Source organism: Colletotrichum siamense (genome assembly GCF_013390195.1).
Source record: "Colletotrichum siamense strain Cg363 chromosome Unknown KSG_Cg363_contig03, whole genome shotgun sequence".
Lineage (NCBI taxonomy): Eukaryota > Fungi > Ascomycota > Sordariomycetes > Glomerellales > Glomerellaceae > Colletotrichum > Colletotrichum siamense.
Genome location: NW_023501016.1, coordinates 1,336,101 through 1,363,000, shown reverse-complemented (window position 1 = coordinate 1,363,000; position 26,900 = coordinate 1,336,101). Strand labels below are relative to the sequence as shown.

The window sequence follows — 26,900 nt, the reverse complement described above, 5'->3', positions numbered from 1 at the left end:
TGCCCAAAGTCCAAGAGGCACAGATCCATCCCGGCATGTGCTAGATGTCACAAATCAAAACAAAAGGTAAAGTCTGTGGAGAACGGCGATAGGGCGCAGTGAGTCTAAGCTGTGTATTTCAGTGTGATAGAGGAACGCCGAGATGCTTGCGATGCGTTTCAGCCGGTGTTGAATGTACCGCAATCAATCGACAAAATTCCAGTGAAGTTCCTCGAAGGTTTGTAACATCCTCTGATTCACACATTAGAAGATGCTTTGAGAGAGAAAAACTACCGGCTTACTGACTTGGATGATAGTGCTGTTCAATACCTTGAGCAGAAGCTGGCCGAACTCGAAACCCTTACTACCACAAGAGAGGATGTTACGAATGCGGCGTTGCCGACACAAGACGACTTGAATATCAACGCTGTAGAAAAGGATATCCTCCAGATCGCTGGCATATCTGTTATGCGTTATTTGTCAGCAAGTGGCTTCGAATGCAGTGACAAAATTCAGCATAAGGCGAAGCTCTTTTACGGTTCTGAAAGACCTCCACTCAAAATTCCAATAGGTGGTATCTATCACGAGCTTAGCCCAAGAACGGCCGGGGATGCATACGCATCTCAATTTATCCACTTCAACGCTCGAAGAATACCTCCGCATATGGCAAAACGGCTTTTTGAGAGTTACAAAATGGACGTCCTGCCTAAATTCCCCTGCTTCGAAGAAGATGAGATTGGTAAATATTTCAACTTATTCTACGAGCTGGAACTATTGAAAACCATCGACGAAAACCTACCAGACATCGCAGATTTTGTAGTTCCCATGGTGCTGGCTATTTGCTCACTGACGTCCAGGAACAACAACTTCGAAAAGGTTGCTGCCCTGAGCGAGGCTTTACAATCCGATGCTTTGCGTCACGCAGAGCGGATTTTGCAGCGTGCATCAATCCCGTCATTGAAGTGCCTGCTTCTCATCATTCAACTCGCGCTGTTACTCCCGCATACCGCTAACTTATGGCATTCGACCGGGGAAGCTATGCGGGTAGCAGTGAGTCTGGGACTACACCAGGAGCCTGATGGCCGAATGATGAAGGACCACAAACTCTGCGAAGAGCGACGCAAGCTCTTTTGGGTTGTAGGTGTAGTATGACCTGTAATTCGGGAACAAGTTCTAACATCTAAATCAGGTTTACCAGCTTGATAGGATCGTTTCCATATCTGCGGGATGTCCTGTCGCCCTAAGTGACGAACACATCACAACCCAGCTTCCGTACGGAGGCGGCAGTCCTTTTCATGGTGATCCAGATAATAATCATCCCGGAAAAAGTCAGAGCGTGACGCAAAGACGGTTCCTCATGAGAACGCGTGCCTGCGTCTTACAGTCGGAAGTACACGCTACCCAGTTCTTCGATCAAGCCCTCCCAGACTACATCAAGGACCAAGCCGACTGGATCAACAAGATCAATGAAGCCATTCAAAAGCTTGCCACTGAAGCCACGCCTGAACCTTGGGCTGATCCATGGCTAATTTCAGCGCCTTATCAATGTCGCGTTCTACTCCATCGGCCCTGTTCCAGAAACATTGTGGTATCTGACGAGTCGTTACTGGCCGTTGTAATTGCAGCGACCAATCTGATTACTCTGGACATGAATGTCGCTAAAGCAGGGGGGCTCGTGATGGCATTCGAAATTGGCAATCGGGATTTTCAAGCCGGGATGGTTTTGCTTTACGCTCTCCGGAACCACTCTGCAAAGCTGGAGGAAGCTTCGCTTACGGTTACAGCGGAGAGAGCGCTTTCAGATCTTGTGCAACTATTCGTACGTACTTCATGTGTTTGTCTTTCCAGTTCCGTGACGAAGCCTAACATGGGCCAGAATCTGTTGTCCTCGAGATGGCCACCATTGGCAGACACTGCTGCATATATCAACGAGCTAGTCGATACGAATCTCCGCAATCCAGTCGGTCATAGTGGTAGCGCTTATGACATGAATGTCCTTGAGGAACTGGACTGTCTCGTCACCCAACGACGAATCCACAGCATTCGCCATCGCCACGTTGTATTGCCACAGCAGAAGAAATCAGCTGCTGCTGCCACTCAACCGAAAGATAGTGGTCAGCAGATGGGTGAAGATCTGTTTGAGGACGAAAACTGGTGGCGGGACTTCATCAACGATGATTTAGTTACGAACGACAGTCCCTTTTCACTGATTTCACCAAATGCCGCACAGAGTTCAGTTTCTATCCTCCTGCACGAGAGAATTCAACATCCGCCCGACCCAAGACCAGATCTTTCTGATCTAGAGAAGCAACTACGACCAATAATCGACGCTCTACCTTCATGCAGCTTTTGTAGAGACCGACGGATCAAGTGTCGTCTCCAATTACCAGCTTGCAAGGAATGCCATCGCACTTCACGTAATTGCGTGGTATATGACCCAATCCTGGGGAGCAATGTGCCGTTGGAGTATGTTCGAAAAGGATTTCCTTGGATCTTGCCGGATTGCTAATGATGAAGTTCAATAGGCGCATACACTCTCTCCTGGAACAGATCCGACATAAAGCTTCAACTAGTTCGCCAGCTCCTACACTCCGAACGAATGATGAACATGTGAAAAGACGTACAATGGGTGTCCTGCTGCCAGTGAGACCTGGCCCGCAGAAGGAGCTACTATGTGGTGATTCGCAACGCAAGTATGGCGAATCGTTCTTTGGGACGTCGAGTGCTTTTGGTTGCCTTCGGAACTTACTTCAGAAACGCCCATTCACAATTCCCGAGACTCTGAGAACTGCCACCAAGTGGAATTGCCACATCGTTTCGCCAACGAGATTGCCTTGGAACGGCGAGATCACTAAGACGTTAGCTGAAGGTCTTTTTCAACTGTTCAACCGATCTGCGAATGCCTTCTTTCCTGTGTTGGAATTTTCAACCCTTGACCGCATTCTAAATGGATTCTTTGACTTTTCAAGGTCGCAGCCAAGTACAGATGCTGAGTTATTCTATCTGGTGGTGGCAATAGCATCTTCGGTTGGCACAAAGAGCGACCCTAGGCTGGTTTTATGGGCGGAGTCATCATTCGCAAAGGCTATTGAAGTCTTACACACTGACTGCGACCACAGCTCTCGCGCATCAAATGTTCTTCTATTTGAAAGGACCTTGCTAATTTGCATCTATCTCCTCCTGAATCCACAGGCTGGTGACATTTGGCAACATCTGGGTTTCGCAATCAGACACTATCTGGACCTTTCCCATCGTCCCTCTACGGAGGAGTTAGACGAGGGTCATGATTGGTTTTGCACTCTAACGAGGACATTGTATTGTCTAGAAAGGTATGCCCCCAAGTATTCCAGCCTACATCTGATAAGACGTCTGATATTGCCTTAGTCAAGTTTCTATCGCCTTCGGACGACCCAGCCTTCTGGCCATTGGCGATGGGCTTCGCAAGGTGAGTACAATGCCGTTCAAGTGCATTTATGATCTTGTCTGACCTTCTTTTAGGAGCTTACCAATCAAACTACTGGCACGATCAGAGAGCAGATTTCCGTATCGTCGTATTTAATTGCGTTTCTAAAGATGAAAATTCACAACACTCTTTTAGCAAATGATGCGAACAGCCTAAAAGTGAAAAGAGACGATCTCCAAGGAGTCTGTCAAGAGCATCGTCGGCTCCTAGACGAGTGGTTCGTGCGTTGGAAAGAAAGAATGAACTCCGTTCCAGAGGTGGCAAAAGAGTCCTATGCCGGATTGATTTCTTGGATCGAGTTCAGTTACCACCATGGATTATTCATCATATCCCTCCTGTGGCCCACTGCAGGAGGAGATGCTGCTCGTGTCTGCAACGCTTTGTCCGATGCGGGCTTGCAACTTACGAGGCAACAGCAGTTGTTCGGACAATTATTTTCGGTTGCCCAGGATGACGCACCCATCCTGGTTTTTCCGATTAACTGGGCAATGTCTCACACAGTCTTTCAGTTGGGATTGTCCACCATCGATAGTAACTCCAAGTCATCTACCCAGGAGGAAACGGGCGCTAGGTCAACAGCACTTGAACGCTGTTTATCTCTGGTTTTGCAACTTGAAGCTGACTCAACGAATCTTCTGATGGGGCAGTCCGTCGTACTTCGAGAGTTGATTTCTAATTACTAAGATTAGGAAAAGAAGCGCAGGTGGCCTTGGATACCATTCTTATCATTTCCAAGGAATTCAGTTAGGCTGGACTGTAGTAATCATCCAAGCCAGTCGAATGCAAACAAAGATCGAATAGAGCGACTCGAAAGACCGTCGAACACAGTTCTGGGAACGTGAATCGTATTCCATGGCCGGGATCCAACGTGATTTCGGCTAAGCCTGGCAGCAACTCTCTTAGAAAAGGCCCAATCTTGACAACGGGGAACTGTCCCCGCTGGCGTATCCACCATCGGAAGGGCGCCGTGGGTTTAAGAAAATTCTGCGCCGAGCCATCTCTTCTACCAATTATTCACACAGATTTCCAGTAATCACTCCGATATGGTGTAGTGGCCAACATGATGCCCTCTCATCTTCGAGAGGCAGGCATAGCCCCGAGTTCGATTCTCGGTTTCGGAACATTTTCTAACTTTTTGCCTCTGAACCTTTCCTTTTCAATTCCATAATACGAAGCTACACGGTGCTTCACGCTCTTCTCATTCGCATGAATCGTTGGCCATCCATGCTAATGAGTTGTGCAATATGAATCTTCTTGGACTTTTCGTTCGTCGCAAGTAATCGAATAAGAGAGTTATGAGATACCAGAATCCAGCCACAGCAATTGAAAGGAGACTAGTGAGCTGATCAATTCATCCGAAACGCCTCAGCTAGCCACATTGCTGTGTAGCGCCCACGCCTCCGTCGTCATTACAAATGTCTCAAAGCAACCTGGCGTGTCTGGGTGAATGGTCAATACCACCACGGCATTTGCCGTAGGGGCATGCTCTCGCCATTCAGAGTCATCCTCAGCCGCACCCAAAGACTTCCCACACCTTCACGGACACCTGCCACCCGCGAAGTCTGTTGCAAATACCTCATTCTTCAAAGTTGATATCAGCGTTCCGAGGAAATTTGCAGTCAATAATCATTCGAGTTCATTAAGCTGGCATACTTGGCCATCGGTCGGTTTCTAATCCACCTCGAAAGCCTGAAACGTTGAAGCAATGGCGACAAAGTCAGTATCGCCTGCTCCCAGTGTTTTCGCAACCTTCATCCGCAGAGGCACCAGCAAAGCAGTTTTTCTTTCACGAGAAGGACATCCCGCCGCCTGGCGCAGCGCGTGACAGATTTCTGGTTCGCATCATGGGCTCGCCAGACCCTGCCCAGATCGACGGCATGGGTGGTGGGCGTGTTGTCACCTCAAAGGTTGCCATCATTCGACCATCCAAGCGACCCGACGCCGACATCGATTACATCTTTGCTCAAATCGGTCTCGGGGAGGCAACAGTCTCGTATGATGCAAACTGCGGCAATATTTCTTCTGGTGTTGGGCCGTTCGCGATCAACGAAGGCCTGGTCAAAAGCTCAACATGGTGCGATGGGAAAAGAGTTGTGAAGATTTACAACACGGGAACGGATGCTCTGCTGGTTGCCCATGTCCCTGTTGATCCAGCAACCGGACGTGCTTTGGAGAAGGGAAATTATGCTATCTCCGGCTGTCAAGGTACGGGTGCGCCTATTCTGATGGACTACTCCCAGGTAAGTCTGACCTCCAATTTCGTACGCGGCAGAAATGTAACGCAGGAAGTAGACCGCCTTGCCCAAGAGGATGCTTCCGACTGGCAATGCAATTGATCGCCTCGATTGTACGTTCGGAACCGTTGACGCCACATTTTGTGAAGTTGGGAACCCAATCGCCTTCGTCACCGCAGGAAGCGTGGGTATTGCAGGGGATGAACCAGTCGATAGTATCGATTCTGATAGAGAGCTTGTGAAACGCGTTCGAGAAATCCGCGGGAGAATTTCCCAGAAGTTGGGTAGGTGCAAGGAGTGGGAGAATGTTGATGAACAGTCTCTCATGTTGCCAATGGTAGCTGTGGTGTCTAAGCCGACCTCGTCTGAGGGCCACATTCAGGCACGCCTTTTTCTTGACAATCACTGTCATCCGAGCATGGCAGGCACAGGAGGTGTATGCACAAGTGCTGCCAGTCGTATCAAGGGGTCCGTCGTTAACCAACTTCTAGCCCCCGAGACGCTGATAGAAGATGAGTTCATCATTCAGCACCCGACAGGACATCTCCCAATCTCTGTCAAGACTGATGACTGCGAATGCTACAGTGGTACACCGACTTTCCATAGACTGGGCTTCATGCGCACTGCAAGATACATCTTTCAGGGAAATTTATTCATTCCCTCAGGTTTGGAGTAGAGGCTAAAAGCTCTATACATGTAAAGTGATGATGTGCTTCCGGGGCGTTTTCATAGCTTAAGCGCTTAGCTAAGTTGAAACCACGATGAACAATGGGCTCTTGCCAGCACATTTAAATGGGATGTGACACCCGATGTTATTGCAGCACCTTTCTCGTCTTGTGTCACACTCGAAGGAACAGCGCCATCGCCTAAGCTGTAAGTAAGCGCGATCCCTGAACAACGCCTCCGCGTCACTCCGCCTAAATACAGTAGTGCTTACTCGCCAATCTCACCGATATAGAGAGCGACTGGCCCAAGGTCCTTGATGCATGATTTTTGCGAAACCTGATGTCCGAGCATTCCGACACACGCTCATGATGCTACTGTACCGCACCGCAACGTTGCTATGGGTTCTCAATGCCCTGGCGCCGGGTGTTTCCGCGTCGCCCAAGAAGCCATGTCCAATTGACAAGCGATCGGCCCAGGAAGTTGTGCAGAAGCTCGGCCTCATTCCGAATGAAGAGAAGGGCTACTACATCCAGACGTTCCAGGATCCCGATACGGACAGCGGCAACCGCTCAGTTAGCACAGCGATTTACTACCTTCTGGAGGGGTCCGTTGGGCCTTCGATCTGGCACCGTGTTGATGCAGCAGAAGCCTGGCACCATTATGCAGGAGCTCCTCTCACTTTGTCCCTGTCATACGATGATGGGAACCCGGTAAAAGAGATAGTGCTCGGTCCTGACGTCTTCGACAACCAACAGCCCCAGTACGTCATTGCAAAGAATCAATGGCAAAGGGCAACGAGTCATGGAAGCTGGACTCTTGTGGGAACAACTGGTAAACTTTCCTCTCCGCGTATGAAACATCAAATTCTAATCTAGAGAAGTTGCTCCTGGGTTTGTCCCCGACGGAGTTGAACTCGCAGACCCTGATTGGATGCCAAATGGAGCCTGATTTATGTGTTGTGTACATTTCATGTTGGACAAATACCAAATTTTCATCGACCAATATGTCAACATCCTTCTGTATTGGTGACGGTCTTAGCGCAATGATTATCGATGTCTAGGTACAAAAGCATCTTGAAAACATCTAGCTTGACGGTTGACCTCTATATCTCGTCGTTCTTCTTGATGCTCAAAACAGGTTCAGAGAAATCTACCTCACACTGTCCAGGCAAAGCAACTCCGTATGAGTCGTATTCCAACTGTCCTGTTGTCTCATTAACAGCTACCCATCTCCTGTTGAGGAGGTCTCCATCCTGGGCCCTGTCGTTGAAGTTTTGTGGGGCAAACACAATGCTGCTAACAGCTTCACTGTAAAGAGTGACAGGAATGTCCTCAGCTCTGGTAAAGTGATGCATTCCCAAGTTGAACCATAAGACAATGTCCTCATTGTCAGTGCCCTCGCCATCGAAGAACTTGAGGAAGTCCTGCTGAGGCTTCATGGGAAGGTTGACGTTCGCGTGGCTGTTTGCGTATGGCTCGTTGTCATGCTGGCGAGAGAGTGCGAGATGTGACTTGGCAAATGGTGTTTGGTGCTTGGTCCAAGGCGAGTTCAGCGGGGTAAGGTGGATGTTGGACTTGCCTGGCACCACGCGGTAGCCACGCTTCTCGCCCCATGCGTTGGTGGCGTTGGGGTTGACGATGCAGTACATGGCAGCATTATTCGGCTGCCAGTTGAACTGCTGCTCCTCAGTCATGATGGACTTCTGCAACTCCATTTGCTCGAAAGATCCGAGCTCGGGATACCAAGGCTGAGTTTGATTGACGACGACGAGCTGGCTGACTTCCAGGCTGTTCTTGGTGTCAAGAATGTCGAAGTCGGCTTTGTAAGTAAGAATGTGGTCGTGGAGTGACCCCATAGTTGCCTCCTGAATTCTGGGACCGAAGTTGCCCTGGTCTGCGTAATAGAATGATGACTGCAGGAATCCTGAAGCACGGACAGTGACCTCCAGAGAGCCATCTACATGGAATGAGTAGTCAAACATGTAGTCGTAGTTGCCGACAGTCGCGACGGATCTCATCGTCAGCGCGGACGCCTTGACGGTCCCGAGATAGCTGAAGCCGTAGTCGTTGCTGCTTCCGTAACGATGGCGAGAGACCGGATATCCGGCATCAGCCTCGAAGATGCAAATGGCGTCCGTGTTCACAACCGAAGAGTTGCCCTCGTGATATGTGACGTTCCAGAAAGTGCTGCCAAAAGGACAGTCGTATCCTTCCACAAGGGTGCCAAGGTCTGTACCAAGGCTGTAGTAGGTATCGTGGTACACAGTTCCGGCAGCCTTGGGAGTGAATCCGGCATATTGAGCAGCTGCCTCTTGAAGAGAGAGCTCGTAGATAACGCGCTCACCCTTGAACTTAATGTCATAGTACATCAGCCCAAGGGTTCTCGAGTAGGATGTATAGAATGACCACCCCATGTACTCGATGTACTTCTCTTGCTCGTCGACTTTGTAGCGCTTGCCACCAACCTCAAGACTCTGAGGCGCCAGCTTGTCCTCGAGATCTCTGACGCCCATGTCTGGCTTGTGGTCAAGAAGGCCCCAATCAGGAGTTCTTGTTTGCTTGAATGTCTCCTTCAACTCGCCTGCATCCCAAGCAGCCCTGAAGTCGGCGACAGTGGCAAAGAACTTTTCGTTTGTGACAATGCCTTTCAACTTGTAGAGAGAGGAGTCCGTGCCAGTAACGTCGAGAATGACGAAGAAGTCCAAAGGAGTGAGGTACGTGGCAGTATTGGGATATCTGAACATGACTGTGCGAAAGGCTTGCGTGCCATCATATGACAACGGCGTTCCGCTTGTGGAAGTGAGAGTTGTGCGGTTATCAGAGGAGCCATAGTAAACTCCATCAATGAGTTGGGAAGTGATATCCGAGATGTTGCTCATGACAGAGATCAAGAGCGGCTCCGACGCTGCCGTGCGAGCGTTGTCAAAATAGCGACTGTTGTAAGGGATCTTGCCACCACTTCCGCCGTTGAAAATGTAGTCGAGCCTTTCGATCTTGGTAGTGTTGCTGACTGGAAGCGGTCCAACCATGTACTCTTGCGAATCTGGTTCTGCTTTTCCGCCTGCGAAGATGACAACGCGAGCATATTTTGGCGGAGGCTGAGCTGTGCCACTGAGATATGGCAGGACGTCAGACTTGTTGGTGTGGAGAGTGTCGATCCAGTAGACATAGTTGTCCGTGACATTTGCAATGCTAGGGTCCGTGAGATTCAGGCCCGCGGCTGGGTCATGAAGGAGATTCCAGACAGCCAGATTGTCTTCAGGCGAGATTGGGGACCAGACGTTAGTCTTAGGTGCCTTGACCTTGGGTGCCGATTCGTTGACATTGCAGGTAGTGATATTGGCTGCTCGCTTGAACTGTCGGCTTGGCCCAGGAGAGGCTGTTGCTAGCAGAACATCCAAAGCCAGAAGGCTCAGCGCAAGTTGCTTCAAGACCATTGTGACGGCAAAGTTGCGCGAGCTTTTTCGTCCACACCGAGGTTGATGTACGTACTAGAGAGGACCGGGGAACTGAACGAGAGATGGCAGCTTTTATGAACGATTGTGGTCCGAAGTCGCAATGCCCTTCAGAATACCCGGCTAAGAGATCTGTCGTTACTGATAGTAAGTATTGACGAGAGAAATGATGCCAAGCTTCTAGACTTACGGAAGTTTTGCCGGTCCATGCCCTTGGGACGGACTTCACCAGTCGCCCGGGCCGGGTCAAGATACGTGGCTTGGCGGAATGTCTACGAGGAACCGTTAGCAAACTTCGTGTCGTTGAGCCCATCGTCCTTGCAAAGTCCATGTAGATTCAAAGTGCGGTATCTAATCTAATCTGCATGCCAAGAGTTCTGATGGACATCTCGCTGCTGTCTTGCATTATCAGACTGCAACCACGGATAGTAAGGCGCACACAATCCTGCCATCTGATTTCTTATCGGCGCGGCCAGCGTCTTCGAAATCACATCGAGGAGTGTTTCTCATACGTAATTGCTTCAGATGACGATTTTGAGAGTACTTCGCGGGAAAGATATTTGATGTTCGACAGGCTGTACCCAGTTGTTTATCCTGAACCTGGCAATAGTTCCCCGCGTGTTGGCAGTGCGGGGTTGAAGGTCGGAGACGTCGGGGCTTATCAGTGTAACCTCCCGCTGCTCGCGAACTCTCGACCTTGTCGTCCTAGCTCCCTCTACCTGACTTTCGTTCATGATGACAGCGCTGTTCATCCGATCCATGCTAAGAAGATTACAGAAAATCTGAGGATGACTACGCAATCAGCGGCAAATGGTTCGCCAGCATTGATATGTCCAAGGTAGGTAAGATCTCAAGAATGGCAGCCGTCGGAACATGGGGTGACCGGGGCCGACACTGTTTTTCGGACAAGGGTCCGCTATCGCCCGAGCATCGGCCACGCCCCCCGATGGCGGCTCTGATAAAGACGGTAGAAGCTGGTGTATAGAGACGACGAGCGTTCCGCGGGTTCCATCATCGTCATTCACATATGTTTGCTATCGGGGCAAAGATGGAAGTGGCCTAGGCCCGGATCAGAGGTCCAGTGCTCGCGGCATGCAAGTGCACCTCGAACACCTCCTTATGCTGGCTTCGGCATCATTCGAGACCTTCACACAAGCTCTTCTAGCGGCCAACACTCATATGAGGACTTGATAGGGCTGGAATGGATGTAAGGCATCGCCAAACGGACGACAAATTAGTGTGTCATTGACGCAATTAGTTCAATTGAGCAGTCGAAGAAACGTCTTTGGCTTTTTAGTCAATGTTCGAAGTTAGTTCGCCTGAGTAGAGCAGTCGTGAAATGACTGTGGCAGACCGCTCTAGTCCAGGCAGCAGCAAGGCTGCTGGGCCGCAAGGGAGGTACTGACGAGCGCATTGGCAAGAATCCAGTGTTTGTATGTTAACAGCACTATTCTTATTCAACGCCAATGTCGCCTAGAGCTCGCCTAAAATCTCACGCTACTGTTAGTCGCAGATCGTCCATGTTGAGTCACCATTCGAACTACAGCGATATAAAAGCTCCAAAATCATTCCTGGAGGAAATCATTTGGTTTTTCTAGACCAACTTCACATGTAGCGACATCATGGTCAAAACCCAAGGTCAGACGTCACGCATCGTCGCACGCGGAGCGCCGAGCAATGGATACCTGCAATGCCTGCCCTCGGAGCTCATTGCGAGAATAATCGAGAACCTCGACCTCAAATCGATGAAAAGATTCCGCCTCGCGAATCGTTTCACCGCTGCACAATGTTTGATACCACCATTCTTGCGCTTTTACTCCCATCAGTCTGCAAGCTTGACGCCCATGAGCCTAGAGCATCTTGTCGAACGGACGTCCAGCAAGATCGTCTCTCGAGCCGTCAAACACATTACAGTCCATGCTACAAGGTTCGCTGCATCGGACTCTGGCAATGACGACGGAAGGCTTGTTGCTGAGCTCGCCACGGCTTTGGCGAACGTTGGCACTCTGGGTTGCCTAGAAATCAGCCCCCAAGAGAAACGCTTTCGTAAATGCGGAACGAAGAGACGACGCCCAAAGTGGCAACCGGCGGACGCTCGGGAGTTTCAGTCGGAAACTGCGCGGGCTGGGGCGGGTCTTACAATCGTCGTGTCTGCGGTTGCCCGCAGCGGTGTATCCATCAACGAGCTAAAAGTGTTTTGCTCCCCGGTGTCGTACGGCAGCGTGGTACAGACTGTCTTTCTGACCGATATTCTGCCAAAGTTGAGAGAAAAAGACTCGAAATTCGGAGCGGCTGTCGAAAACATGGAGAAATTGTCAATCAGCCTTGGTACGAGGAGGAACCCCAAAGAGGTCCCGTTCCGACTGGGGAGTTACCCAATTATTCCATACTTGAGTGCTACCGACCGCAGGGCTCTTGCCAAAGAGAACTTTCCTGGCCTCGCTGGATTGCTTGGGTACATGCAAAATCTCGAGACGCTGGAAATACATCTGCACAACACTTTGAAGGGGAAGACATTTGCATACAGCGAGATGCTTGACTTAGTTGCAGACCAAGTAAAGTTGCCGAAGCTGAGGAAGCTGACTCTCGACATGGTTCCGGTCAACGAAGCGTCTTTTCTCACGTTTTTGGCCAACAGCCCATTCATTGAGGATCTGAGCTTGCGGTTTGTGCACATCAGACAGGGCTCCTGGAAATCATTTCTGGGTAAAATCACCAACCCTTTGGCAAAACTGCAGCTCGACTGCATTTCGGATGATACGCGGAACAGCATTAACCTCTGGCCAGATGGCCTGCCAGGCATGCAGGAGGAGGATTCAGACGTTTCTCATGGCGACGGAGAGCATGTCGATGCCTCGTCTCTCGACAGTGCTAAGAATCTATACAAGAGAGACTTCAACACCGAGGAAATACGACAAGGCCTGGTTCTCAGGTAGTCCACTGGCAAAACCTGATATTGTTATAAGGTATAAAGCGAATAATAACACGATGCATGACTACCAACTGAATGTTGCGTGTATCAGGGCCTTGAGGAACATATGTCGCATGGAAATGAACTTGACCACCGAGGGCTGCATTGGCAATAAGGGCTTGGTATATCAAGCGAGGTCTAGGTACATCGGCCTAATAGGCTTTATTCTATGCTTACGGCCGTTGGCTTGATCTTGAGAATTTCAAACCAACTCATCCCCTCTATTGTATGTGGCACCGTGAACACACCAAGACGTTTCCTCACATGCTGTCCAGATTCAGGATTACAAATTCCAGAGAGAACAAGTCCAACATCCATCCCTTGGCCCTCGCCGGAGACGTCATCTGTTGGGGGATCACGTCCGTCGAAGAAGGCCTTCACGCTGCCGAGGAGCAGGACCACCAGGTCCAAATGCTGCTTTGTGCGTGAATGAGAGAGGTACAACTCAGCCAACCTGTCGCAATCTGGTCGGAATTCCGCACCAGGAAAGGGCTCCGAGTCGGGCCGGTAAAGTCCTATGTGTTTTGTCGACATATTGAACGAGGGTATCTTCGCGTCTTCATGGCTAGTTTCTGTCACATACTCCGAGTCAAGCTCCACCGGCATGATCTTTCCCTGCAAATGAAGCAGATGAGGCTTGAACACTTCGTCGGAAGGCAAGGGCATGTCTGTGGAATATGATGTGGATGCAGTGACATGATGCAGAATCATCGTATTGCGCGAAACTAGTTCCCAGCGCTGAATACCAATCAATTAAGCTAAGACGAGGCCTCTAGCTTAACTAATTAACTGATTTTTCGCCTAAATCTTACTTAATTTAACTATTTTGATTTAATCTTAATAAAATTACCTATTTAAGAAGTTAGTGAAGCCCTCACGATATATTAATAAGCTAGAAACTTATATTATATAGTATTTTAATATTATTTTACTCTCTATTAACCTTTCTTTTTAAAGTAATACTTATTAATAGTAATATTACTACTTTAAACCTAATTCTAAAAGTATTATATCTCTTTAAGTAGTAATAGCTTTATTAATAACTTCTATAATATTAGTATTAGTTTAGTAAAACTAAATACCCTCTTATAGTTAGTTATTATTACTAAGATAGTAAAGATATTAAAAGTAAGTTTACTAAGTATTAAGAAGGTCTATTAATATAAAATCTACTACTAAATAGGATTATTAATAAGCTAAGTAACTAAGAAAGTAAAATACTTCTCTAACTTATTAACTTTATTAATAGTAGTATTATAAAAGCTACTATCTAACTATTAACTATAATTAGAGTTTTTAAACTTTAAAAGTATTATAATTAATATAAATAGCTTTTATAGAGGCTTTTAATAAGTTAGTTTATTAGTATAAGTAGCTATCTTAGTATATTATTACTCTTAGTACTCTTAAAGACCTTCTTTAGTAGTTTAGAGCTATTTATAAGTCTTTTAAGTATTCTAATACTTTTTAAGCTATTATAAACCTCTACTAAGGTATAATATTATAGTAATAGTATAGAGGGGAGACTTTTTAAGCTTTTTATAGTAGTTATTAAGTATTTATTAGCTATTAATAATTAATAGGTATATAAATATATAAGAAGTGAAGTTAGTAGCTTAAGGGGGGTATAATAATATAGTAATATATTTAGATTATAAATAAGTAGAGATATTATTAATTAATAAGGTCTATAAAATTAATACTTAGCTAGATTAATATAATACCTTTATTAATTAAGATTACTATAATAAGAGATTTTAGGATACTTATAAAGCTATAAGATTAATCTCTTCTTAAGTAAAGGTATTATAGAACTTATATTAGTCTTTAAGTTAATCTAAGAGATATTTAAGGTTTATTAAGATCTCTTAGAATTAACTATACTTATTACTTTTACCTTAACCTTTATATTACTTAGTTTATAAATAGAGAAGCTTAAGTATCTTATTTAACTTAGTGAGGACTTATTAATCCTTATTAATTAGGATATCCTTATTAGGGATATAATTATCCTTATTCTTAAACTTTAGGGAGTAATATATATAACTAGTAATTTAGCTATATTTAAGTAGGGTATAGTAGATTATATTATATATTAAGTTCTATTAAGTAGTATTACTTAATATTAGATTTAGCTTTTATAATAACTTCTCTTATAGAGTAAAGGTATACTTATTATTATTAGCTTTATTATTAATAGATAAGAAAGCCTCTAAATATTATAGTAATAATCTAATATACTTAATAATATTCTAAAGCTTACTAATAGGTCCTTTAGTTTTCTAATAAGCTAAGTCCTCTTAGATCCTATTAGTATTAATAAAATAGTTAGACTTTTACTTAAATACCTCCTTATTAACCTTATAAATAATAGTATAACTAATAAGGTTAAAGATATAGCTATAGTATTAAATTTAATAATATTAAGCGTCTATTTCTATATATAAATATAAAATAGATAGATATAGAGCTTTAATATAAGTACTATTAGTACTAATATTATTAGAGACTATAATATTAATCTTATTAAGTAAGTATTAATCTTTTATAACTATATATATTATAGTAGTAATATTCTCACTAGAGTAGGTATTAAACTAATAGTAGAGACCTAAGAGATATTATACTTATTTACCTAACTAGTTAATAAAGTAGCTAAAGATAGTAATAATAGCATATTAATTAGGGGAGGTTTATAAGTTAAATAATATATAAACTTTTATAAGAGCTTTCTATATCTCTTATTTAATTTATTACTTCTTAGAGTTATAGAGTTATTAAAGTTAATCCTTCTAATTAGTTTTTAACTAATATATCTAAGCGTTAATATTATAATTAAATAAAGTAAGTATATACTATATATACTAATTACTAAACGTTATAAGAGGGTTATTAATATTAATAAAGAAGCTTATAGCTAGCTCTTTAATCTATATAGTCTTCTACTTAAGTATAATAATAGGGAGAGATTAGTAGTACTTAAATAGAGTACTAAAGTTATTAGGATTATTAGTAAATATATTACTAACTTTATAAGTATTTTAGAAAATAGAGTAATTATACTTAAAGTACTAAGTAAAGTTAGAAGTAGCTATAGTATTAAATAGTTAATTAAGAGTCTCTACTTTATTATAGTGTTAATAAATCTAATAAATACCCCCTCTTATACTATTAAGTATAATCTTAAAGATAAATATACCCTTATTAGTAATCTAAGAAGTATAACCTTAATTTCCCTTCTTTAAGATAGTATTAATATTAATAAACTACTAGTTTTTCTATATAGCGTGAAGTAGGGTTTTAAAAGTGTTATATATAGCTAGGTTAATAGTTAATATATTATTAGTAGTAGTAGATAATATATAAATCTAAGTAGTAATCCTATAAAGAGATAATACCTTATACTTAATAAAGTGATTAATATATTAATTATAAGCTAGTAGAGGTATCTTAGTAATAAGTAAGAGGTTAAAAAAGATATTAAGAAGTATATATAAATAGGATTTTAAGATATAGTAGTAGTAATAGTAATAATAGTAGTAGTAGTAGTAGTACTAATAGTAATATTAAAAAAGGGTTATTTTTAAAAGCTAGTAAAAAAGTTAAAAAATAAGCTTTTTTTAAGCTTTAGTAAGGAGGCTAAAAATATATTAATCTAGTAGTATAATAAAAAGTATATTTCTAATATTTCTAGTACTTCTTAGTAGTACTAACCTTATTACTAAGAAGTACTTAGCCTTATTCTACTACTTATTAGTATAAAGGTATTACTAAACTAATATTAATAATTACTTATTTTTTTTTTTAAAGATATATTATAATAAGACCTAATAAGTTAGTAGTAAATCTACTATATAGGGAATTATAGAGATATTAGTTTAAAACTAGCTTAAGTTATTAACTATAATATAAAAGCTTAAAGGGTTATAACTTTAAGCTACTAGAAAAAAATATCTAGTTAACTTTTTTATTTTTTATTAAATCTTTTAAAAATTCTAATTAGTTTAGAGGCTGGATTTTTATTCTTTTAGGTAATATCATCTTATTAAGCCTAATTAAGCTGATAGCGCTATCAGCTTAATTAATTGATTGTCTGAATAGCCTTAATTTGATTAGTTGATTGATTGATTGATTGATTTGGCTTGGTTGGTATGCTGCGCTGCTAGTTCCACACTGTTGCATTTGAAATCTTTGGCCGGGCTTAGAGCCCCGGCCGAGCTCGGCCAGCAGATGTCTTTCGCAGTTAACAGCTTCTCGCCCTTGCTGAACTGCATGCTTGTCCACGACCACGAGGGAGCGTAGTAAGGTATGGATTTCATTGGAGAGTAGTCCGGTGACGTCTTTGGCGAAAGCCTATGTTGTATGGGCCATCCGCTATCATCATGAAGGCGACCGACGCTCCAAAGAAGGTCGTACGGTAATTTGGTTGCGTTGTCTTCGGACATTGAGATGCCGGCAACCCAATGAACGCGCGACTTTGGATCCTCTGCTTCGGCAGATAATTGAGAAAGATGACAGAAGAAAGCGCTTAACGTCAGCTGTCTGTCGTCTCTCCCATGAGGCAGGTGCATGATACCGCGGAAAACCTCATCAACCATTAGGCCATTCAACTCCAAGTGCCCTGGGGTTTTATCCCAGGTACATTGCATCTTTCTATCCAGTTGATGATTGTGAGTTTCAGCCATACACTCGCAACGCTGGTCTTCCTGACATTCCCACACCATCTCAGAGTTTCGAAGATAGAGAACTCTTGGCGACAGGGCGATGCCTTGAAAGGAGGAATCGTTGCCAAATATTGAAATCATCTCATCTCGAGTTCGACGACCGTAGTAATGGCGCTCCTCCCTGAGAAGTTGGTGAGCATAATACATGGAGTCTCGAGCATATATAGTGTAGTCGCCGCCGCGGTGGTTTACCGAGATCGGGAAGCACTCGGGTGTCTTCTCGGGGTCCACATCGCCTGAGATGACTGTCCGAGGGCCAAAGCTGCTATGGCGAAGATCCTTGAGGCCAGTGATGGCAATGGTGAGAAAAGAGCCGCGGAAGATTATGTCCTCTCGATAAATGTGCCAGGAGCCGTCATCGTCATCGTCCTGCAAAACGCAAAAGTCTTTGACCCAGACGTATCGTATGCCCTGTTCATGGGCCACGATAAGGGTTTCCTGAATTGCCTTGGGGATCTGCCACCATTGGATCTTCTGCTTCCTCTCCTCCAGGTTCTCCCACCGCGTCGGTGCCAGGGGTGGTTGCAATTGTTCAACGCAGGAGTGTACGACTGCTGCATAAGGCTTCGTGTCCAAGGATGCGTCGACTAGTTTCATTCCCATTCGAGGATTCTTTCCGAGATCCAAGAGTCTCTTTGGCGCCATCGCCGTGTCATATTTACCACCGCAAAATGGCTTGCTGCAACGCTCGTGTTGTGAGAGACAGGATGAAAGCCATCCCTTGACGACCTTTTGTCGCCGGTTGGAGTGGAGCACCGGAGCGACTTCATATGCAGGTTTGAACGTTGGCCAGGGAGATGGTTTATCTGGGTTTAATGTTATCAAAATGTCCTGATCAAGCCGTCAGAACATCGCTCACCTGGCTTAACGAAAAGGTCGCATCGTCCACGAAGAACCGGCTGCGAAACATCTATCATACCATCTGCCCCTTGGATAGTCTCGGAGACAAAAGCTACCATGAGGACTTTGTGAAAGTAGATCGAGATCCTTGTCTCTTGATCCCAGTCTGGGTCGACTCTCCTGATCTTGTCAAGCCCAAATCGTTGATAAGCTTGGTAGATGATGTAGCAAAAGTGGCAGCCAGCCTTACTCGATCGCTTAACGATCGCAGCCCATACACGGAACCAATGTTTAGCGGCTTCGGGCTTGAAGCCGGGGTAGTCATCTTGAAGATTGGGGAACTGGTTCGGGTCTAGGTCGTGACATACGATGCATGGGGGTTTCGACGGCAGAACCGCCTGTCTCGAGTCCTGGATACCCGCCATGGCTTCAAGGATCTTTCCAATGGAACTCCTTGTTTCGGCAAGAGGTCACAGTGGTTATTGACGTTTTGTGAGGTTGGTAAGGCTTCGGTCGGTGTGATGCTCGAATGCCGCAAAAGGACAGGCAGTGAAGATGGAAGAAGGGGCCAATGAGGCAATCAGATGGTTCAGGTCGGATCAGTTGGACCCACCATTACCGCTGTCATCTATGCCCGCTTATGTAATGTCCCCTTGGGATTCATATTACCGTGATTGATGCCCGTGGTCGACTTCAATTCGCTTCACCGATCAGGTTCTGAGATGTTTGTAGATTGATTTAATCAACTTTTGATTTGTCTATTCCTTGCGGGTATCTGGTTAGAAACTATCTGATCTATGAAAAACAGCGCTATTCTATCGTAAATGGCACCGTATTAAATCCCTTCTCTGGCGCGGACGCTCTCAACGCAATCCTGCCATCTGATGACCTTCATGTAGATGCACTCTATGATGGCAATCAGCACCATACCGCCGCCGAGACCAATCCAGGCACCGTCGAGCTCCATCGCAGGGGATCCCAGCTCGAGCCATACCGCCAGGGGCACAGCCCCGATGTAGTTGACAGCGAAGACAACGCAGGCCGCAACAGACTGTCGGCCAAGACCGCGTAGGACACCGTTGCATCCGCAGATGATTGAGTCGATGAGTTGGAAGGCGCCGACGGCGAGCATGGACTTTGTGGCCAGCTCCTGGACGGCGGCGTCTTCGGAAAAGACGAGTCCGAGTTGGTTTCGGAAGAGGAAGAGGATGACGCCATCAACCATGCCGACGATGGTGAAGACGGCGGCGTAGAGGCTGCTGGCCCGGCGGGCGATGGAAACGTGACCGGCGCCGATGAGGTGGCCTATCCTAGTCGAGATGGCGACGGAGATGGAGAAGGGGATGTGCCACATGACGACCGAGATCGTGGTCAAGATCGTTTGAGCGGCGAGATGTTCGGTGCTAAGGTATGAAGTGCTGAGGGTCAAGATCTCAAAAGCAGCCCATTCGCCAACGTTGACGAGCGAGCCTGCGATTGACAGCTTGACGGGCGTGCCCCATTCCTGGAAAGCTTTTCGAGAGAAGCCGCCCCAACATTGGTGAGACCATTGGCCGAAGAAGACGATGTACATGAGCAGGAGGATAGGTCGGAGGTCGTTGGCAAGCGCCTGGCCGAGAGCGGCACCTTCGAGGCCCATATCCAACTTGAAGGCGAAGAGCCAGCTGAGTAGGGCGTTGACCGGGGCGCAGATGATGAGAACGATCATAGCACTCTTGAAGTCGCCCTGGGCCTGTAGAAAGCGCTTCAGAGCCTCGAACGCGGCGTATCCGGGAATTCCGATCAAGCTGACTCGCAGGAATGAACCGGCCTTGATAGCCAAATGATGCTGCTTGACGAATGCCGAGAGGATGCTTGGAGAAAATATCCAAAAAGCGCCAATGGGAATGGTGGCGATGGCCATCAGGATGAGCATGCGCTGGACATGAAGTCCGACAGCAGTGAGGCGCCCGGAACCATGGGCTTGGGCGCAGAGAGTGTCGAGAGCGGTGGCCATACCCTCATAGATGGCCAATCCGATGATGTTCATGGTCGTCAGACCAATACTCGCGGCGGCGAGGTCATCGGCGCTAAGATGACCTGCCACGAAGGTGGTGATGACCGTGAAGGAGTACTGAAGCAGATACGTGGCGATGAGCGGCAGCGAGTACTGACACAGCAGCCGTGACTCGGTCAACCAGCTGCTGGTGACGGGCTCCGACTTGGGAATCGGCTGGTCCGCCAGCAGCGGCGTTGTCTCGCCGGTCCGGTACTCGTCCTCATCGCGGTCGCGGTCGCGATCGCGGTGGTCCATGACGGGCGACCCGATTAGCAGCACCGTAATAGGGCGGCAGACGGGCGTGGGGTAACGGAGCGGATCGGAGGTAAGAAGATTGGTGGAAAAGAAAAGGGACGTGGCTGGCTTGACTGGGATTGAAGAGCAAAGGGGGACAGACGAGCAACGCAGCTGAAATTAGGTTGATGGACGGCTAAACCGCTACGCGCATGTGCTTAATTCTAGGAGAGGGTGTGCTAGTACATGTGGTCGACGTCGCCGGGAGGGTAAATCCGTGCGAATTGAAGGGAGAGAAGATGTGTTTGATGGGGACAAATTGAGAAACAGAGTTCCGGTCACAGCGGCTGATGAAGCCGGACGAGAAAAAGTTTTGCTCACAGCTGTGAACGGACCGGGTCTGTGGGGTCTCCCATCTCCACTAAAAACGCCTCAGATGCTGTGTGCCACAACGCCATGCATTCCGAGATCCGAACCCGACTGGTGGACGCATGATGGTCGCTGCGTCAGAGATGGAATGTGAGGGGGCCATGTTATGTAAGATATTGTGAGGAATACATCGAATAGTGTAGCAAAAATTGCGACGAAGACTCGTTGAAAGCGATTCCGAGTGAGTAGAGAGACTCACTCCAAGACGGGTATTGAAGCTCCCATGCTTATTGACATGGTGCTGTATCAACGTCACAACATCATGAATCTGAGAACCACTGTCCGCCGCTCAGCGCAGGCAACACCTCATTACTCTTTACTGATAATTATGTGATTGATGACTCGCCTTATACTCCATTTACAAGATATCTACTTAGTAATTCAAGGCCTTTGCAACTTCTCGGTGTTCGGTGATTGGTCTCATTGCGGTTTACTTAGTAAAGCTGAGCTCCAACCCCTGGAACCTCTTACCTCATCCTCATGGAAAATCGGGTGTCAATTACTCACTGCGCCTAGATAACAGCAAAACACAGCCAAATACTGGGCTTACAACGCTAAAGGCATTTCACATTGGAAGTGACATACAAAGAACCCCCTCCATTACACTAAAAGCTGTTCACCCGACGGCCGATAACTGCCATGGCTGGGAAAAGTGGCCTGCCTGTGCCAAAGCTGCGACCCGCTATCGATCCACCAACATTGCACCACTTAATGAGGGTCACCAAATGCGCCGCGCATCTCATTTGCTCTCAGCCCTGTCGAACGGAGATGGTTGATAAATGAGAGAAAATAAGGATGGTCACCACTTTTATCCGCCGGGGAGCTATCTGGATGTGCTAAGGCTATTTCAATAAAATCTTCGGGGTCTTTCAGGCGTGAGTTCTCACTGAAGGTCTGCCTCGAACGACTGTTACATAACCCCGGGGTTTGTATTAAATCTTATTAAATGAACGACGATCTTTCTCCACTGTCTCATTGCGGTAATAGCTGCGAATGATGTTGGTTCCAACAGGACTCTTGGATCTGGGGTTTCCTTTGAAATATCACGCCAGTTTCCACACCTGTGTGGCTTCGTTTCCGCTCCCTGAACATGGTGGAACTATCAGCGTCGATTGAAGGAAAACCTAAGCAATCTGCTTTTTTCAGTTGGAACAGCAGAAATTTTACAACCGATAGCCAGCCTCTGAGGACTTGTATGATCCCTCATGAGAACTTGATCGGCTCTCATGCCGCTGTGGTACCAGATCCTCATTACTCTCGGTTCTGTAAGCCCCCTCCTCCTTGTCTTTCCGACTGTCGTGGACATGTCCCTGTACCCCAACTGGCCAATCGGATGGGCGTAAGGATTTGCTTCGTGTAGCTCTCGATTTCGCAGCTCCACTCGTCAGATGTGATCCATATCGCGAGTTGGTTCCTCCGACGATCGCTGTGGCGTGGAGCCTGCCGCTCTCATCCCCGCCTGACGCGGTCAGTTGGTAAGGCGCCTGAATCGTGGCCACAGACGTCGAGCCCATGAGACTGTCGATGACTCCTTTCAGGCTCGGGATGCAGGCTGTCATCACAGAAAGGCCCAGTGTGCACTGCAGCCAGATGACGTGTGGTACAGCGTGCCAAGTGCTGTCCTTGTAGTCCGTGACGAGGGTGTGCGTGCTGATGAGTCCCGGGATTGATAGAATAGGAACACTGAAGATGACATAGTTAGCAAATGTGGCAGGTAAGAACTGGGTGATGAACATACATGATCCGAGTTCCAAATAAAGCGATGACCAGCAGCTTTCTCTTCACGGTGGTCTGGACCTTCCACATCATTGCGACTGGAAGGAAGCAGAGCACGACGTCGGTGGATATGTCCATTATTCCATTGTAGAGGTAGACAACCTCTCGTCTAGGACAGTTTTCCAGGCTGATGGCAAGCCATGGTCTAGGAAGTGAGCACTGAAGAGCTTCGGCTGTAATACCAGACACCATCCATGCGATAACTACACCGAAGAGTAGGTGATTGGCGATATTGAATTTACCGTGGTTATTGATTGACTGTATGAGCAGACACAAAGACAATTTGGTTGTGGCTGCTGTGGCAGTCGCGAAGATGGACGATGCGTAGAATAGCTAGATCAGATGACTGTTAGACTAGATGTTTTATACCCTTAAGGGAGTACTAACCTTGTAAAAAGCTTCGAGTTCCGTAGGGCGAAGAGCATTCTGGTGACGACCCAGTCCGTGGTTACAGGCCGTGATGACGAATGTGGTCTGCACGAATAGCAGAGCTACAGACATCAATAAGAGCACATCGTGAGCTTTGAGAGATGTGATGTTGAGACGGATGATGAGCTTGAGTGTGATGCCGATGATGGCGTAGATGAGGAATACCAAGGCAGAGACGACTGCAAGTGCAGCTTTGTCGTCTTCCTTCAACGCGTAGAAGGGCGGAGCTGGTGGGTGATCGAACGGCATGATGTTGCACGCTGCTACGACGTGACATTGGCACGGGGAGAACGCGAGTACTTCAGAAGATGACGAACTCCCTTTCAGCTTCCACCACCCCACCGGAAATCTTTGTCATAAAGTTCATGGCGGTTGATGTAGACATTGGGACGAAATTTCTGCCCAGTAAACTTTGAACAGTGGATGGTATACTCCGGGAGATGTGCTGGCTACACGGTGTCCCCAGCTTGTGATTATTGGGCAGATCATAGCTGCCAGCATAGGATCAGAGTAGCTGCAAGGCCGGCTACTGATGGTGCCTTGAGTCGTTCCTACCGAGCTATCGGAGAGAGTTCTCGACATGAATCGAGGCAAGTGTGCCCCATGGATCGCAAGGCATCTCCATCCTGGTACCATACAAACTCTGTTCGCCGTTCCGAGGGGATGGATGAGTCGTTTAGTGGAAAGTTCCACAACAGGGGAAGAGACCACGTCAGGGTCGCTTCATGTCCTGACAAGGGCGCATTGTCTGGTCAGGCCTCGCCCTGATTTTCTTCGATCCGATCTGCTTGTTTGGACGACTTATTTTGCTTTTCCTTGCAAGCAGGTTGCCCATGATCTTGGGAGCGGAAATTCAAGTGTTGGACACGTAAACCATGCCATCTGAAATTTCGGTTCTGCACCATTTGCATTCGACAAGGATGAAGAAGAAGTTTCCCGAGTGGGTCGAAGAATCATGAAGATATGTACGCAGGTGGAGTTGGAGAAACAAACAAGAGCTGTTGGAACAGGGCTTCTTCATTTCGGTCATAGTCTTGGCCCGGCACCATCGGCAGACAACTTTCATGGTCTACAGCACGACATAGGTGACTGCCTTCGTACAAGACAATGTTGTGCCTTTGCGATCCCATGCGTTGAATAAATGAGAGCGGCTGATGTGCTTTCGAGGGTCGGCCCGTGCCAATTCTTACTTGGATGAGGCCTGTTCCAAAAGCGCCATGTTTCTAGTGAGGAACGAATCGTGGTATTCCCTCGGCTATCCAAAAGAAAACATGCATCGGCAGGATGCTAGCTCATGCTGCCTCAGCGGCTGCAAAAATCTTTCATACCAGCTGGTGAATCGTGTCAGAAAGATAGTCTGAAATGAGAATCTCGCTCGCGGGAGCAAAATCCTTGCACCCGGCGATCAAGGGCCCTTAGAACCAAAGACTCAAGGCGATGATCAGGATGGGTCCCGGCAAGCCGGCGTGGCCCGTGAAGAGATGAAAAGGTTGCCCCCGCATGTAACCCCCCGGCCCGAAGCCCACAACTAAGGCTACAGTTGGCGGGGATGACTCCCCGTCGGGAGATGAATCTGCTGAGAGGCTTCAGAAGGACCGATGCCGGCAGACTGAGAAAAAGCGCATGATTGGAGACAAGTCAGAGATAAACTACTGTCATTGGTCTTTGCCAGCTGCAGTACTACTGTTGTGCGATTAATGGCTTCGCCTTCGGGCCACCTCCGCCGGTTCGACAAACCCCTCTGCAATGCTGCACGTAGCTGGGTCTTAGACTTGCAGCCCCCCTTGCATTCAATCATCAGCGATATTTATCTGCGAACGGCGCAGCAATTGGTTTGAGTTTTCTTGTCCGCCCATGCTATCCCGGCCCGATCCTGTCATCCCAGAAAAGGGTTCGCAACTCCAGACCATCGAGGTTGACCGACCCTTTGTCTGACACACTCTTTCTTCCAGCCGAACAATCGGCTTTGGTTTGCTGAACCTCATTCACTCAAAATGTCTTCAGCGGAAGGCATCGAAATGCAGCCGACCGGCAAGGACGCAACCAAGATCAATACGGCCGAGTCGAAGCATGGATCCGATGTGTACAATCAGACGAGAACGCGAAGAGTGTTCTCATTCTCGCAACTGTTCGCCTTCTCCCTGACATACATGGCCTTATGGGAGGGCATGTGCACGTAGGTCATATCCACTCAACAAGTTTTGGACGTCGCTGAACAGTTCAGAAACATGTACTTCGCCCTGTATAACGGAGGCCCACAGACATTCATCTTCAGCTTCATCATTGTTTTCTTCGGCGCCATTTCCCAAGCGGCCTCACTCGGTGAAATGGCCTCTATCCAGCCGGTTGCTGGGGCTCAGTACCACTGGACATATCATCTGGCGCCAGCCAGGGTGAAGAGGTTTGCAACTTGGGTCCAGGGATGGTCGACATGGTTTGGCTACGTCTCCCTCCTCGCCGGGATCGCGAACGTCACTATCATTCTGCTGGAATCTATGATTCAACTCAATCACGAGAACTACGTTCCCGGCGGCTGGCACACATCAGTGCTCGTCATTGCCATGTGCGTGATGCAGGGGCTGATGAACACGTACTGCTTCAAGGTCATCCCCTGGGTCGAGCTTGTCGCTGGTGTTCTCCACGTCTGTCTCTTTGTTGTTTTCGTCGTTGTCTTATCGGTCATGGGCACCCGACATGACAGCAGCTTTTTCCTCGAAGCCAATTTCGCGTCGGGTTGGACGGACAATTACGTTGCATGGAACCTGGGAATGTTAACCTGCGTTTGGAGTTTCACTGGTAAGGCTTCCTGTGCGCCGTCTTAATGACTTTGAACTAACAGGTGCTTCAGGTTTTGACAGTGCAATTCACATGAGTGAAGAGACCCGCAAGGCCAAGTCGGCTGTTCCTCGCGCCATGTTCTGGTCCATTTTCATGAATGGTTGCTTGGGCTTCATCATGGTCTGTGTCATCTTGGTCTCCATGGGTTCTGTGGGTGATGCCCTCAACGCCTCCTCCCCTATCCTTGCCATTCTCCTGGCTATCACTGGATCAAAAGGTGCGACGACGGCAATGATAACAGGTCTTTTCGTCGTATCCTTCAGCGTCAACCTCGCCAACATTGCCTCGGTCTCTCGCCTTACATGGGCTTGGTCAAGAGACGGCGGAATGCCGGCATACCTCGCGTATGTCAACCCGAGGCACCGCGTCCCTATTCGAGCCATCATCGTCACCGTTTTCATTGTCTGCGCTCTATGTCTGCTTAATATTGGCAGCTCAAGCTATGTCGCGTTTGGAGCAATCACCTCGTTGTCATCCATGGCTCTCTACATTAGTTATGCGATCGCAATCAGCAGCATGCTCTACGCTCGCATGTCTAAGGCTGGAGGCGTGGAACTTGGAGAATGGAACCTTGGCCCATTCGGTTTGTACATCAATGTTTTCGCATTGATTTATACCCTTTATGTGATAGTGTTCCTGCCCTTCCCGTCAACCATCCCGGTCACCGTTGAAAACATGAACTACTGTGGCCCAGTCATGGTATTTGTGTTACTGCTAGCAGTTGCTCTTTGGTTTTTCCGTGGTAGGAAGGCATGGACTGGCCCGAACCTCACGATTCTGGACTTGGTCATAGGAAACTCATAAAGAAGTGAGATTAGATGTTGC

At 47.1% G+C, this 26,900-nt stretch overlaps 9 protein-coding genes across 9 annotated transcripts; 5 read left to right on the top strand and 4 right to left on the bottom strand.

The window, feature by feature from the left end:
* Positions 1–672: 672 nt before the first annotated feature.
* Positions 673–2,504, top strand: STB5-1 (Protein STB5; the record flags this gene model as incomplete). The annotated part of the gene is made up of 4 exons (XM_036636219.1): positions 673–1,116; positions 1,169–1,798; positions 1,856–2,174; positions 2,497–2,504. 4 exons carry the CDS (start codon positions 673–675, stop codon positions 2,502–2,504), a joined length of 1,401 nt encoding a protein of 466 aa, XP_036498151.1.
* Positions 2,505–5,286: 2,782 nt separating this feature from the next.
* mii-1 (3-methylitaconate isomerase) lies at positions 5,287–5,734 on the top strand (the record flags this gene model as incomplete). The annotated part of the gene is made up of 2 exons (XM_036636218.1): positions 5,287–5,682; positions 5,732–5,734. The coding sequence occupies 2 exons, from the start codon at positions 5,287–5,289 to the stop codon at positions 5,732–5,734; spliced, it is 399 nt and encodes a 132-aa protein (XP_036497124.1).
* A 976-nt stretch (positions 5,735–6,710) lies between these two features.
* CGCS363_v004368 (uncharacterized protein) lies at positions 6,711–7,290 on the top strand (the record flags this gene model as incomplete). Its single annotated transcript, XM_036636217.1, has 2 exons — positions 6,711–7,173; positions 7,223–7,290. The coding sequence occupies 2 exons, from the start codon at positions 6,711–6,713 to the stop codon at positions 7,288–7,290; spliced, it is 531 nt and encodes a 176-aa protein (XP_036497125.1).
* A 154-nt stretch (positions 7,291–7,444) lies between these two features.
* Positions 7,445–9,778, bottom strand: Aoc3 (Membrane primary amine oxidase; the record flags this gene model as incomplete). The annotated part of the gene is made up of 1 exon (XM_036636216.1): positions 7,445–9,778. The coding sequence occupies one exon, from the start codon at positions 9,776–9,778 to the stop codon at positions 7,445–7,447; it is 2,334 nt and encodes a 777-aa protein (XP_036497130.1).
* Positions 9,779–11,418: 1,640 nt separating this feature from the next.
* On the top strand, positions 11,419–12,732 carry CGCS363_v004366 (uncharacterized protein; the record flags this gene model as incomplete). Its single annotated transcript, XM_036636215.1, has 1 exon — positions 11,419–12,732. The coding sequence occupies one exon, from the start codon at positions 11,419–11,421 to the stop codon at positions 12,730–12,732; it is 1,314 nt and encodes a 437-aa protein (XP_036497131.1).
* A 4,147-nt stretch (positions 12,733–16,879) lies between these two features.
* On the bottom strand, positions 16,880–18,756 carry CGCS363_v004365 (uncharacterized protein; the record flags this gene model as incomplete). The annotated part of the gene is made up of 2 exons (XM_036636214.1): positions 16,880–18,297; positions 18,351–18,756. The coding sequence occupies 2 exons, from the start codon at positions 18,754–18,756 to the stop codon at positions 16,880–16,882; spliced, it is 1,824 nt and encodes a 607-aa protein (XP_036497132.1).
* A 410-nt stretch (positions 18,757–19,166) lies between these two features.
* On the bottom strand, positions 19,167–20,624 carry CGCS363_v004364 (putative transporter; the record flags this gene model as incomplete). The annotated part of the gene is made up of 1 exon (XM_036636213.1): positions 19,167–20,624. One exon carries the CDS (start codon positions 20,622–20,624, stop codon positions 19,167–19,169), a length of 1,458 nt encoding a protein of 485 aa, XP_036497133.1.
* A 1,571-nt stretch (positions 20,625–22,195) lies between these two features.
* On the bottom strand, positions 22,196–23,486 carry CGCS363_v004363 (uncharacterized protein; the record flags this gene model as incomplete). Its single annotated transcript, XM_036636212.1, has 3 exons — positions 22,196–22,715; positions 22,771–23,141; positions 23,196–23,486. 3 exons carry the CDS (start codon positions 23,484–23,486, stop codon positions 22,196–22,198), a joined length of 1,182 nt encoding a protein of 393 aa, XP_036497126.1.
* A 1,745-nt stretch (positions 23,487–25,231) lies between these two features.
* Positions 25,232–26,879, top strand: HNM1-7 (Choline transport protein; the record flags this gene model as incomplete). The annotated part of the gene is made up of 3 exons (XM_036636211.1): positions 25,232–25,413; positions 25,462–26,033; positions 26,086–26,879. 3 exons carry the CDS (start codon positions 25,232–25,234, stop codon positions 26,877–26,879), a joined length of 1,548 nt encoding a protein of 515 aa, XP_036497127.1.
* Between the last annotated feature and the right edge of the window lie 21 nt (positions 26,880–26,900).